At 35.6% G+C, this 15,039-nt stretch overlaps 1 protein-coding gene and 1 long non-coding RNA gene across 3 annotated transcripts in view; both read right to left on the bottom strand.

Annotated features, from left to right (window-relative positions):
• Positions 1-47: 47 nt before the first annotated feature.
• LOC148868976 (uncharacterized) lies at positions 48-5,033 on the bottom strand. Its single transcript, XR_016107579.1, has 2 exons — positions 4,373-5,033; positions 48-429 (listed from the first exon to the last, which is right to left on the bottom strand). It is a non-coding gene; the product is annotated as an uncharacterized LOC148868976 (long non-coding RNA).
• A 2,144-nt stretch (positions 5,034-7,177) lies between these two features.
• ATH9 (ABC2 homolog 9) overlaps positions 7,178-15,039 on the bottom strand; it is a 9,467-nt gene continuing 1,605 nt past the window's right edge. The window contains exons 2-12 of one of the 2 annotated variants that reach the window (XM_088971534.1): positions 14,716-14,870; positions 14,288-14,357; positions 14,051-14,146; positions 13,797-13,897; positions 13,593-13,629; positions 12,409-12,627; positions 11,558-11,669; positions 10,213-10,304; positions 9,940-10,119; positions 9,499-9,612; positions 7,178-7,819 (exon numbers count right to left, since the gene is read on the bottom strand). In XM_088971534.1, the coding sequence (XP_088827660.1) occupies positions 7,619-7,819; positions 9,499-9,612; positions 9,940-10,119; positions 10,213-10,304; positions 11,558-11,669; positions 12,409-12,627; positions 13,593-13,629; positions 13,797-13,897; positions 14,051-14,146; positions 14,288-14,357; positions 14,716-14,867 (1,374 nt within the window). In that variant the 5' untranslated portion in view covers positions 14,868-14,870 and the 3' untranslated portion in view covers positions 7,178-7,618. Of the gene's footprint in view, positions 7,820-9,498; positions 9,613-9,939; positions 10,120-10,212; positions 10,305-11,557; positions 11,670-12,408; positions 12,628-13,592; positions 13,630-13,796; positions 13,898-14,050; positions 14,147-14,287; positions 14,414-14,715; positions 14,871-15,039 lie in introns of both variants that reach the window. The other variant, XM_088971533.1, reaches the window with a different exon arrangement.

Raw genomic sequence — 15,039 nt, 5'->3', positions numbered from 1 at the left:
ATCACAAATTCTTAGAGAAGGCTGAGGTGAGGTCTACAGAGCATGTATGAATACAAACACAAAATTATCACTTATGATTTTTAATTAAGCAGTCACTCCAGAAAAGTTGACAATCAATGAAAGGTAATAGTTGATGTAGGGTTGTATGCAACTGAACTCAGCTTTATAATCCCAACCATTGGAATGGACAACACAAATCCCTTGAGTTTGTTTAGCAAGAAATTTATTTGAAGTATATTTTGAAGCAACTCCCAAAACATAAAGATAAAGTAGGGGAAAAAAAAAAGCTTGCACTTCAGAGCTTTTTGAATGATAAAGAAAATAACAAAACCTTCCATACGCTGAGCACCCAATTAAAAGCACTGATGAAATCTTGGGTCCTGGATATGGCAAAAACTCTTTGCACTTGTCATGTAAACATGGTATAACCTGAAAACAACAATATATTTTGAGTTTTTGACTTCAAAGACATATAATCTAAAGCAATCAAGATTGAAGTATAAACAGGTGGAGGCAGAGCTAAGATCTTGTCGTAATAGAACCTTAAAGTATGATGTAGAGATTTGGAATTTTAAAATTAGGGCCTTCAAACCAGACGCTTGTGATGTGGATCCCTATTCACATATCTTTTCTCTTGATACTTTTGCAAACTTACTGCACCAGTGTTTTGCTCTGTGCCTTCATGATTGCTTGTTCCCTGGCTGCCATTAATCTAGGACAGTGTGTATCTTGCAACAGTCATCCATTAGAGATGAAAATATTCGATACCAGTATATATAGCCTTATCTAGAATTGCTGTTTTTTTTGGCACACAAACAAAAGAAACTTCATTCATTTGTATCATAATTACATTGTATCTCCTGGATTTAAAGAGTGCAAAAAAGATTTCTCATCCAATCTGGATGTTCAGCTTTGAATTCCATATCTCCCTTTACTATTCTAGCTCTGTTAGCTATTTCATGAGCTACTTGATTCTTCACTCCAGACACATATATAGTTTGACAAAAAATAAGACTGCACCAGATATCTTGACTTCATCAAACATACCCTATTCATCCAATTTAACTGACTATTCATACTAGTTAAACTATTTACAATATGTTGGGTATTCATATAAAGTCGAACTTTGCTAATCCCCAAATCAAGAGCTTGCCTTAAAGCATAGTGAATAGCCCACCATTTGGTATGTAAAGAATTCTGAGCCTTGCAGTTTGTTTCTACTGCTGCAACAAATATATTAGTAGGAGAAAAAAATAACATATGCAGCAGCTGCATCATTATTATTAACAAATGACCCATCGGAAATATAGAAAAATATCATTTTCAAAAGTAATTGGATGGATTTCATCTGTACTGATTTTATTTATCTGCACCGCCTCTTTCTTCTTGTATGAATTGACATCTCCCTTGTTGTACTCAATTTGGATCAGATTTTACCCCTCTGAAGATGTAGTTGCTGACTTCCTCTCATATAAATTTGGTGAAGATAATCCACTTCTTCAACATATCCAATTTGTTTTTTTCTTTTGTTGACCTCTAAATTACTTTTCCATTCATCTATTATTTCTTGAAAAGTTGACTCTAGATATGACTGAGGATTAAATCACAGACAAGCACGATATGATAGAGGAGTTTCTTCTTTCCCACTGCACAATTCACATTCTTTCTCATTTCTCATCTTTCTTTTACATGATTCTACTTTTGTTGGAAGTCCCCCCCCCCTCCATACATGTCTTCCACATAAAAAGTTGCATCCTCGTGCATATCTTCAATTTCCAAATTTTCCTCAACAGATTGCTACCTACAGTTATATTGGGCTGTTCATTAGTTTCTCATATGCTGACTTCACTGTATAAATCCCTCTTGGTGTATGCTTCCAATGGCAACTTGTCCCCCTGCTCCATTCTAGTTGGAAAAACATTCAATATAGCCTCCACTCTCCCCCTTTGAATCACCTTTCAAAATTTTCTTCGTCCCACTTTCTATCCCCATTCAACAATTCATTGACTTTAATCCATGGTTTACTTCCTTGTACACCATTTTTTCCCTTCGGGATTCCATCATCTAACATTGGAACCCAAGGATATTCAAAAGCCCATATTTCCCTTCCATCACATAACTTCCAAATGAAATTGTGCTTTACTTTCTCTTTTACTCTCAAAATCTATCTCCACCATAGAGATTGACCACTGGCTGGTTGTGCTTCAAATCTTCAAATATGTATGTTCCTTTTAAGTATTTTACCCTTAACACCTTTGCCCACAAAGCATCTTTTTTACTCGTCAGTCTCCACAAATGTTTCAGCAACAAAGCCCGATTCCATTTTCCTTCTTTTTTTTAAATCAAGACCTCCCTCCTTCTTAGGCCTCACCATTTTTGCTCAAGCTATTGTCTTCATTTCCCACCTTTTCCACTCCACCAAAAATTTGCTTATCTCTTCCAAATTGTTAATTATTTTTCTTGGAATGAGAGTGGAATTCATTTGATAAATAGGAATTGTTTGGGCAATTAATTGTATAAAATTTGTTCTTCTTGCTTGCAATAGAGATTTTGCTTGCCACGGTTCGATCCTACCTTTGACTCTCTCTCTAACACCTCATTGAGAACTTAAGTTCTCTTCCCAAACCATAATTTTGCACCCACATATTTATCATTGTAATCCATCTGCTTTAACTGTAAACATTGTCTTATATCTGATGTTTTCTTGGGAAAATTTTGCTAAAAAGCACTGCAGATTTCTGGTAATTTATGCTTTGACCTAAAACTTGGCTAAAAGTTTATAAAACCTCCCTTAATTTCCTGATTTGGTTCATTTCAGCTTTGCAAAAGATGATGTGATAACTGGAGCATGTCTAGCAATTTTGATTCCTTGTATATTCTTTTTTCCCTTCCTCTTGTTGAAGAGATGAAAAAATCTATAACCCTGTAATGAAAATATATGAGATTGGATCTCCCTGTCTCAATCCTCTTTATGTTTTAAACCATCTGGTTTAAGTACCATTTAAGATAACTTAGAAAGATGTTGTACACTGACTAATTAATTCTCTCCACTATGGTAAGAAGTTCATCTGCTCCATTACCTTGTGAAGAAACTACCAACTCATCCTATCATATGCCTTAGACAGATCCAATTTTATTGCCAACCATCAGTTTTGCCTTATTGTGTTCTCATTGTATGAACAATTTCTCTAGCAAGGATTATGTTGTCTACTATTTCCTTCTTTTAATAAATCCTGACTGATTTGGTGCAATAATTTCCAAGAGAAATTCTTGTAGTTGATTAGCCAAAGTATTTCACCACATCATCTTTCATAACTTCCCAATATTTTTCAAAAAAGTAAGTAGTAAATCCATTTGAACCCGAAGCTTTATTAAGATTCATTTGGAATACTACTACTCTAATTTCTTCTTCTTTTAGTACTCTCCATAACTCATCTTCTTTACTCGGTTCAACTTTGGAAAATTCTACCTTCCTCCAGTCAGAGTCTAATACCTGTTCCTCAACTTCATTGGAAATGAGAATTCCTTTTGCAGTTTTTCTCTAACTTCTTCATGACTTGTTAATTTAGTCTCATGCTCTCCTTTCAACCATTTAATACTGTTCCATTTCCTTCTTAGATTTACCATATTATGAAAAAATTGGTATTTTTGTTGCATTCTCTCAACCACAGCTCCCTCGGTTTCTGTCTCTATAGTTGTTCTTCATTTCTCAGCCACAGATTCCTGAGTTTTATTCACTTTGTTTATTGGACCAAGTAAAATTCGGGCCTATAAATCTCAAATTCATTAACTTTTGCTTCAGCTCCTCCAATTCTTTTGATATTTTCAATTCTCTTTTTTTTTTGTAAGTCATTGAAATCCCCCCATCAATAACCATGGAAGCCTATTAATGTTGCTAGTTGATATTATGTGCTCCCAATTTTTTTTTTCCTTTCACTTTTAATATGAGGGCCATAAATAAATGGTAACTGCCAATCAACTGATGTAGGGTGATTTTTAATAATCAGTTCTATGCAACTCATAGTCACCTCCTTAACTTCAATATCAATCCCATCCTTCCAAGTACAAAGCAATCCTTCTCTAGTACCCTGAGGCGGCATGGTTATTATTTCATCATATTGATGTTGTTCCACAAATTTGTATCCTTGTTCTTCATTTAGTTTTGCTTCTGAACAGAAAATTATATCCGGGTTCTATTGCTTCCTTTTTTTCCTCTTTCCCACCCCCACTCCTCACATTCCATGCCAATATCTTAATAATATTAACATTCAACTTAGCTACTTGTAATCTCCACTACTAAACTGAGATGGCTGCGATGCTTAATACAAAAAACAAATGGCTGCAACTAAAGCAAGATAACCCAAACACTCACAGTATTTTTATCGAATATCTGGGTGGTTCTGTGAGCATACAGGATTTCCATCGAACAAAGGTAGGCATTCCATCGGCACAAGAAAGGCTGGTCGCGGGGTCTATCTAGACGGTCCCTTCTCGATGATCCACGACACAAGATAAAACGCCGGCCCTTAGGCTGGTCGCCAGGAACTACAAGCCGGTGACGTATCTACCTTCCGTTGACGGAATATGATTTTTCTACAGGTTGGTCGCCAGATCTACAACCTGGTGCTGGAATCTACAGCCCAGTCATCAGATCTACAGGCTGGTCCCCGGATCTAACAGAGTGAAGCTAGTTGCCAAATCTACAGGCTAATGCCGTAGTTCAGGTTGAGGAGAAGACGCAAACCACAAATATTACAAATTAGAAACCCCTCTTCCCCAATCTCGAATTACCGTTTACCTTCATATTCCAGAGAGTCTTCAGTGCGACGAGGTGCCCCGTGCGGGAACGACAAGAAAAAAGACAAACATTTTTGTTACTGATGCCGAATTTCTAAAATTTCCAGTTTCTGATATTTTAGCAATCCGGAATTTCGGCCGTTTTACTTTGCTTTTCGTGGAAATATTTTCGCTCGCTTACCATGATTTTCAAAGAATATGGTATTAACGGTACGATACCTTTCTACTGAAACTTCGCTTTATTTTGATGTGAAATTGTAATTACATATGATTTTTTTTTTTGAAAGATACACACTATTACGCTATATTAAGAAAGCGATAAAGAAATAAGGTCTTCAACCCTTGTATCCCATCTTGATAATCATGAAAAACAAAAGACGACAAGCAGTGAAACTTTGTTATTTGGAATACTTTGTGGGCTGTACTATTATATACACGATTTACAAAATAGAAGTTTACACTTCGAAAATTTAAAGTTAAAGATCTGCTTTTTATTGAAGTGCTTGCACCACTTGTTTAGCATCCGCATATATACAAACTTCATGACAACTCCAGCTTGTAAGTTGCAATAAGACCTGCATAATAGCATAAATCTCAGCTTGAATTACTGAGAAGACTTAGTCAATTCTGCCACCAATAATTTTCAAACAGGAAAGATTTTTAGACAGAATAATGAACCCTTAAGTATATAACGAGGTTGAGATTTTGCCTACATCAGAAAACACAATGAGGTCCGTAGTATGGTTGCTGATGACTGAGATGACTGAAAATTTATCTATTGTGTTTCTTACTGTTGAGGCACCAGTGTTATCCGGGGGACAACTAGGGTGGATGATAGAATGATTAATTCTATGGAGCAGATTAATCGGCTGGATTAACTCATTTCTGAAAACTTTTTCATTTCTGGCATGACAAATGTAATACAAGGCTGTAGCTATCCAACCTAGCATGTTCATGAATAAAGATTTATCTGCTGTTTGGTTGTAAAGGTTTTGAATGCATAAAATCCATGAATGGTTTTATTTGAAATTTACTATACTGTCCTTCTATTTAAATTTGTCATGGGGCTGTATGTGTATATATTCCTCATTTAATGCATATATTTAATGGAGAATGACATACCCCATGTCAGAATTTGTAAGTTCAAAATACATTTGGGATAAGTGCCAGCTTAGAATTGATGTCAATTTACGGGTGCATAGAGTATGATATTTGGACATTTTAAATGTTTATAACTATTCGGTGGGAATCAAAAAATCTGCATTGAGTGTATCCGTACTTCTCGTATATTTAATGCTATTGATGTTTTTTATGATATATTTAAATTTTTATAGCATATTCCCGATGCATCTCTTAAAGATATGACCTTTTCCAACTTCCAAGATGGCAGAATAGCCAACTCTTGAATCCAATAGCTAAAAAAAAATGCACCATATTCACACCTTAGTTTCTGCCAATCGTGGGAAATAATGATGGATGATAAGATCTTTCAGTTTTAGGCATCTGATATCTGGCTCTGGCCTAGTATGATCAGGCTCAAAGGAATAGCTTCTAGCTTATCTGCATATAAACGTGTTCTACCAGCTTGGCACGGAAACAAATATAAATATGTAGAGTACAAAACCTTGTATTTTATATGTATTTGTATTGTACATATTTATATTTGTAAAGATTATAAATATAAATACATATTTGTATTCATACTATACATATTTGTAGGCTTGCCAAGAAATTTAACCTCAACCAAAACTGGAATGAATTGTCTATTCCTCTCACCTGTTTTGTTCAGACTGGAATTGGAATCAGAATTAGAATTGGCTGGATTGGAATAAACTATTCACTTGACCTGTTTGGTTCAGAGAAAGGTGTTTGGTGCGTACAGCTTCTAGCTCGAGCAACTATCCTACAACAGGTTTTTTTAACAGTGAACCAGCATTGTAATAGCACCTCCTAGTGAAATTCTGAATCTTCACACCACCTTTAATCTCCCAAAGTATGTTGCTGCAGCTCTTTGGAAAACTCTACTAGGAAGAATTTTCTCCTTTCCTGTTGACTCTTTTGGTAACCTACTCAAACTTACGGTAACCAAGATGCACTACATATAAACCTGATTTACAGAACCTCCATATGATATGAGACAATCTTCCTGATTGGAGAGGCTAGTCTCAAAAATTAATACAAAAAGGTCATTACCTAACGCTTGCCCCAGGCTCCCCCAGCTATCTGTGGTCTTAGGAGGGGTGGAGAACAACTTTTGGCCTTTTTATTTTCACAAAGTGAGTGCTCTCATATCCGCGTATTCGTGTAGGTGTAGTCATGCTCTGGAATAAAGTCCAATTGGAAACTGTAAATGAATAATTAGCATTCGAAGCTTTGCCTCTTGCATCTGCACTCTGCAGAAACAACTTTTAATCTAAATGTTTGTAAATCATCAAAGAATTCTTAATAAATTCCACAGTATATATTCTTTGGACCCATCCATGGGATTATACAACATGGCATCATTTTTTGCCTTTTAAGACAAATACAATAAAATAAATAAAACATTATTTGCTGTGACAAATAAGGGAAAATAACCAACATGTAAATCTGAGCTCACACAGCCTGCAGACTGGCTTGAAGCATCATGCTGTGCGGACAAAAAAATTGTGAGTGAAGAACAAAAATTGGTCTGTAAAAATATTCGCCTTTGAAAACTGTTAAAGCCTGTCAATTTTGATAAGACAAACCTGGGCTCCAACGAGCCAACCTGTATGTCATAATCACTAACCATGAATCTGGTGAAGAATCAGAAGCAGAAGGGTCACTGTGGTATTAAATTTCACCAAGTCAAAGCCTTCCTCAACTGTAAAAGCCACAAGGCTATCTGCATGGTAAGAAGTCGAGCTTCCACCAACACCTCTTCCAACCATATGCATAGCCCTGACAAGAAGGATTTCTTTTGCAACAACTTCGCCTCAGTGACTGCATCTGAAGAAACTCTTCCAATGATCAAGAACGTCTCTAGGCTAGATCCCTGCAACTGTCGATGAAGCCGTGTCAGGGGAAAATGGTTCAGCCCAATTTTTCATTTTGCCATGCAAACCAAGGCATTTCTTACCATCCTAAGGCACACAACTTTATTAAAAAATATATATATAGCCATGTCCAATGAACTCCAACCTAAAAATCTTAGGTAGTACTTACTGCAGGATATCAGCAGTGCATGAAACATACATAGTTGAGATGAGGGAATGTTGAAAGCTTATCAGAAGATCTAAATCAACACACCAACTACCATCATATGTCAATCTGATGGTTCCTACCAAGGAAATTTTTGAAGGCCAAGACGAATTTCTTCAGATAACCTTAATTGATCTATCCACTTATATTCTCTTCCAATCACCAATGTTTTTTATCTAATGAAAGAATGCAACAACTTGATGGTTATTATACAATAATTTGGTTCATTTTTCACCAACAGGTCACATAGTCAAGAAATATTCATTGTGGACCTGCAGGATGTATGTCTACAATTTAGCCCATAGATGGCAATAAATATCAGATTCAAATGTTACAATTATTATTAGACATACGAATGAAACATGACAATGGAAAAAGAAACAAGACCAATTGCAATGAAGCACGACAGCCTATTAAATATCCAATGAAAATTTTGGATTATGGACTAAGTAGTCAAACTTTTGCCCGTTACTTGGTGGAGAATTCCCTTGAATACTATTCCCCAAATCTTTTGGCTGTCCTCTGTTTCTGATTTCCTTTCCATGGGATTCTCGGGTGCACACACACAGAATCAACTCCTAAGGAGGTTTGTATGACATGCTCATAACTGACACTAGGATATGGTACCTCCAAGCCTGTTCCTCTCAAGGATATCACTGACAAACCCAGGAATTGAACTACTAACTTAGCGCTTTGCATGACATTCTCATGTAGGTTCTCAACTTAGATCATATTTTGACAGTTGTAATCTATACTTTGCTGGCAAAAGCTATGGACTCCTTTACAAGCTAAGCCACCATCAGTTGGTAAGAATTGGTCATGCTCATCATTGATTACTTAATAAGGATGGTGCACAGAGAGAGAGAATTTGAAGATGAAGAGGTGAAAGGGTTCAGGGATAGAATTGGATTTTTTTAAGTACGTCAAAAAGTTGGGGGAGGTGAATCAGCATGGAAGGATTGAGGAGGTCAAAAGAAGTTGTGGGAAAGAGAAAAGTTTTTTTAATTACTGATCAAAAAATTTAATTTATAAAATAAAAAAAATACTTGTTTTCTAAGCAATCAAAGAATCTCTGTTACAAAGAAAATATTTTCTTCTTCATGTGTTTTGTTTTTGTTTCCTCTTATTTTCTTTGATTCATTTTCTATGCAATCAAATCTAATACCAAAGAATTTTTTGCATTATAAATTATTTAGATAGATAGATTAAAAAAAAAAAACAAAAGTTGCGTTGTCTATGCTTCAAAACATTATTATGTGGCCAAGGGAGCAATCCTATAGTTTGGATGACTGGACTTTTCCAGCCTTTGTACTCACTCCATTTTCTCATTAATTAATGAAATTTATGTTGCTTATCAAAACAGGGACACTCCTATAACATCATTACCAAATATTATGTCAAACAACTCTGAGGAGCAACATAGAATAATGTGATATTTTCAACAAATAGCATTTACTGAAAAGGAAAAGATGGCAATACCAGAGAATTATTGACTGCTCTTAGACAATCATTGGTCTTCAGCATTAACAGAATTACACGGGGCAATCTCCTTAGAAGTTCTGAGATCTGGGGGAAATACTGAGAAGCATACATCTGCCAAGAAAGAAAGAAAATAAACTGCATATTACAATGGTAGAAAATCTGTCTACTTTGGCCCAAATTACTGCAATGAGAACATTAACCCTACTTGTAACACGAACCATGATCATAAAATGCAGGAAATAAATAAAAAAGAAGAAAAAATTAAGGAATACAATCCAAAATTACATACTGTATGAATACAATTACTGAGCTAGTTTTTCCAATGCAAATAATTATTGGTACAATGTCAGCCTGGATGGTGTCTTTTGGAATTTCACTTTCACCAACATTGGAGGAAGGGGGGAGTCGTTTAACAATGAGAAAAAGTTGGAGAATAACCTGCAGTTCTGAACGATCACTATCACTTCCTTGTAGAACCAGATGGTCAACAGCTGGGTCAATGACCCTATTCCAGGGTCTCATTGTAAGAATCCCTGCAAACAACGCACAGAGGTCCTCTCCAGCACCCAATTTCACACTATTTTCCTTTATTGCATTAGCATCAGCAAATATCAATGCCTGAAAAAAGTGTTACAAGACAAAGAAAGGAAATGTCAAAAAGTCAGAAACAGTTCTCTTTTTAGCATGGGTTCAGGAAGGACAATGCAATACCTTCCAGAGTGCAGCATAGTTGGTTCTAGTAGGAAAATCAAGCTCTTTGTATAAACCATGGTCAAGCAGTACCAACTGTGGCTTTCTCTTGCCTGCATATGAGAAGCAAGTATAAATTGATAGGAACGAAACTAACTGAGCTAGTTGTCATTGTTGTTTCTTTCAAGAATGAGAAATCTTGGATATGGTAGTTACCCAACAGATCAACCATTCTCTGTCTGTATCTATGATAATTTGATATTTTGAATTACCTTAAAATTGTTTCAATCCAAACATGATGGTTCAATCCACTTTTGCTTTATGGAGAATTGGAGATGATAGAGAAACCATCAGATAGATACCAATGACCATGACTAACAACAGATTAACTAATACGAGATAAGACAACACCAAAAAGGAGGAGTTTCTAACATGTTCATGATTTTACAATTAAAAGATGTTTCACCTTTCATATTTCAAAAACCTGGGGTGATAAAAAAAAGGGTAGTCAAATCATATTTTTAATCCCTAAAGGCCCAAAGGGATTCAGATGGGTTTTATTAATTTGGTGTCAAACAGGGCTCAAATTCACATGTAGTTTAGATAAAGGTGATGGAAATGGCTATGATAATCAACATACCAAAAACAATTCTAAAGGTTCATGCAGTAAATTATTTGATACTCCTTTAATTTGGCTGTCATACCCTTAATACAAATTAAATATTTCAAGTCTATATTGTACAGATCTACAAGTACAGTACAACATTAGGGAATGGCATAGTCTATAACTCTATATTGATCGTATTGATGTATGAGCAGGCAAAGAGGATCATGTGATCTAGGAGAACGTAGACAACTTCATGTCTACCAAAAAGGAGGGTCTGGAAGGAATGGAAAGTTGTTTCTCCATAAATGCTTTCCTTTCTTCCAGAGTTGTTTCTCCATGGTTATCATGGAGATTGAGTACATGGAAATTGAAGGAACATCTCCAGACCATATGTGGAAGGCAATATGTTGGGGTGATAGATCGCACTATTTCATTATTTTGTATTGGCTTTACATGCCATTCCCTATTGAGAGGCTTCTTTGGGTTTATCTCCTTAGCTTCCAAGTTGGCTAGACAATTGTACTTTCTCCTATATTAATTATTATCAGTTTATCACTAATGAATCTTTGAAAATCACTGACAATATAAGGCATTTCTATGGTGTAAAAATATGGAGCAGAAATATTCTGGGAGGAATTCACTTTATTGATGAGAGGAAAAATCAATATCAGAGAGGCTAATAAATAAATGCTGAAACAATTAAAATAACTGTTACAGTGGGAATTTAATTGGTTATGCCAACATAAAAATCAATCTTACCTAAAATGCTCCTCTTGCCAGACGGCAAAGGGCGAACCAGCAAGTTGGCAGCATGCGGATCACAATGTACAAACCCATGCTTGAAAATCATTTCCGCAAAGACTTGGCTAACCTGCAAACTTTAAAATTAGCACTTAGTGACCTGCTTTACACATTCTCAAAAGACAAAACAAAACAGAATTTATATGTGATGGCATCCATGGATCCAACCTATCAGTCCCATCTCCATGACACACATGCAGGAAACTTTTCCCTCCCCCATAAGACCCAACATCAATGATCTTTCTAACATTTTTAGGACAAAAAATGACCTTACTGGATCATCCATCCCCAAGTATAATGTAATTTTTGTGACAGTCAACACAAAATGTCAAGTGAAGTAGCAAATAAATTACAGATAAGATGGTTAGGAGTACTACTGATTGAATACCTTTTTTACCTAGTGGATCCTTGAGTGAGAATAGAACTATGAAATGGCTGGCTAAACCATAGTTAATTGATTTGGTGATTCATCTAATTCGAACATGGGTTTGCAGTTTGCAAAAACCTAGCTAGTTAAGGGCAGGGTTATATATATATATATATATATATATATATTTGGAATCTTCACTTCTTATCTATAGATAGAGGACATGATCAATATAGCTTCTGGTGGACCCTGTTTCAAGTTTTGAAGCCACGGAACACAACAGATATTTCAAACCTATACGAACCAACTTGATACTTGGTTTGTGAGGAGCCAATTCACCAGTCAATGGATCAACTAGTAAATAGGTAAGGCTAGAAACACATTTATCTTGATACAAGTAGTCCAATAAGCAAAATTATTTGGTATGAAGTAACAGACTTACTAGTTTTGCAACTTCACTTGGTCGAATTCCAAGCCTTTGAATTGTATTGCCATCATTTATTTCTGCACCATCTATGAATTCCATAGTCAACAATTTTGAGGTACTCAAGTTCCAATAAACCATTGGTGCATGTACTTGGTCTGCAAGATGTGGAGATAACCTCCTAAAATTATCCAAACATTTCTCACTGTTCTTGGCCTCAACCAAGAAATCCAATTCCTGAGAGCCACAATTGCAACTAATCAAAAAGAATATCCATGTTCTTACACTCTTTCGACAGTGTATATATTTATACAGAATGCGTGGATGCATATTAAACTATCAAGAGAGATGTCTAGTTGATAACACCAGTGCATACTTCGGATTTGATAATAGGGGAAATCTGTTTGCATGCCAGGGTGCATCACCCAACTTCAATAATGCTTAAAGATATGGCCCTATGAAAATAACACTACAAGACAACTTTGGTATACTTTTCAATGGATTCCACCATGTCATTTAGCAGTAATTAGGTCACACAATGGACCTTAGCATTGCTTGTTAGCATTCTAATGTTAAAGTCACATGACTATTTTGTTCTCTATTTTTCCCCTTTGCATAAATAACAAATTATAGCAAACAGCAATAGACGGAATTAAAATAATATGTGCATGTAAATAATCATTAAAAATGTTACCATGCTTTGATGAACACCACTCAAAAGACCAAGAGTAGTCAGAATTGGGTTAATTATAGGGGTTGTTTGGTACTGTGGTAGATGCTCATTCCATTCAGTTCTGTTCTTTTAAGTTCATGACATGTTCTAAAATGGGCTGGTTATGGAATACAAAATATCATAGATTTTGGAACACACCAAAATCTCATGTTCCAGAACACACCACACCTTGGGACACTCAATAAACATTAACTTAGTTTACTTTCACAAAAAATATTTATATTTTAAATCCCAATGCTTTGGAATACACCACACCACCATGGTACAGAACAGGTTCTGAGATCCATAACCTACCATTTCAAACACAACAGAATGGAGCCCAGTAGTATGGAATGCACCACACATTTCATGGCCATAGTACTGAACACCCCTCCCCCCCCCCTATATTATCTAGTACTGAAGCAACAAAAATCAAAAGATTTTCCTTTTTTTTGTATTGATGTTGTAATCAAAGATATTGAAGACTTGCCTTCGGTAAGCTTTCACGCATTTCAGCAACCAACCACCTACAATTGAATTTCAAAGCCTTTCAATTAATCAGGGGTGTTATAAATTATAAACAACCCACAAACATATGATAGGTAGCTATGTGCAAAACACAGATGGAGACCCACAGTTTTCTTGATAATTACACCAATAATAAATAAATAAATAAAAGATTATCCAAAATTACCTATAATCAAATGTCGGGAAAAGCCAATGCAGGGTATTCACTATCAACTCTACAGTGGCATAATCTGCAGCCGCAGTATCTGTCATGTGAGTGTGTTGTACCTGTACATGATAGTATGAATGGAACATGGATGGAGAACTCACTTAAGAAAAATTTATTCTTCAAACCAGAAAGTTGCAACATTCAATATGATGTTATGATTGTATATTACTAGAAAAATGAAGGGGAAAGGAAGTAAAAATCGCAATAACAACCTTAACAGCAACTTTTTTGCCATCATGCGTGCGAGCAGCATGAACTTGTGCAAGGGAAGCACTTGCTAGAGGGACAGGGTCAAATTCATCAAAAATCTATACACCAAATAAGTGTTTGTAAGTACTGTAATATCAAGAATTAACCTCAATATTCCAACTGAACCAAATGATTCACATATATTCAGAATATTCATAACGGAGAATCTTGACACAAGAAAATGAAAGGTAGAGGCATACTTCATCTGGCATCCCTCCAAGTTCCTTCTTGAACACTTCACATACTTGATCATATGAAGAAACTGGACACCTATTCAACATGGAAGCCATCATTGTCTGAACATATTCTTCAGGAACTAAGTACTCCTGCAAGGAGAAAATATGACATTTGGAGCCCAAAGACGAGGATTACCTTTTCATCTAAAAGTAAATGAAAATAGATTGATTGAACATTTACATTTTTACTAGATAATATAGCATTCTACTGTATGTCAACTCTAATGATACCACAAAATATTTAGCCAATAATGATTCTTAAAATCCAACAAGGGCAATTTACTTTATCATATAATACCAACATAGGCAGCCTAGTTAAATCTAATTTGAGAAATAAAGATAGCATTGAAATTTCCCTTTAGCTATTATAAAAAAGAATATTAAAAGCATACCAGCTGACCAATGTGTTGACCAAGCTTGATATAAATTCCTCCATTCCTGAAACACAATTCTTGAAGCCTACGTGCACATCTAGTGTGGACTTCATGTTTGGCTCTTGACCTCTCAACACTTCCCTCTGGAAGCCCCCACAGCGAGTACTCATAATCTGACAACAGAGAGAAGAAATTTAAATCGAGACGCAAAAGCATGGGTATAATCTACACACAGAAAACACCAGAAAGAAAACTCTGACTTTAATTGCCTGTCTAAACATAAAGCAACATAAAAAATACTGGAAATGTATACTCTCTAAAGTACCAAATATATCAAGAACA

Source organism: Nelumbo lutea, chromosome 2 (assembly GCF_056320005.1).
Source record: "Nelumbo lutea isolate HS-2025 chromosome 2, American lotus-T2T, whole genome shotgun sequence".
In the NCBI taxonomy this organism is placed as follows: Eukaryota; Viridiplantae; Streptophyta; class Magnoliopsida; order Proteales; family Nelumbonaceae; genus Nelumbo; species Nelumbo lutea.
The sequence above is the reverse complement of the archived record's forward strand: the minus strand, read 5'-3'. Positions and strand labels throughout refer to the sequence as shown.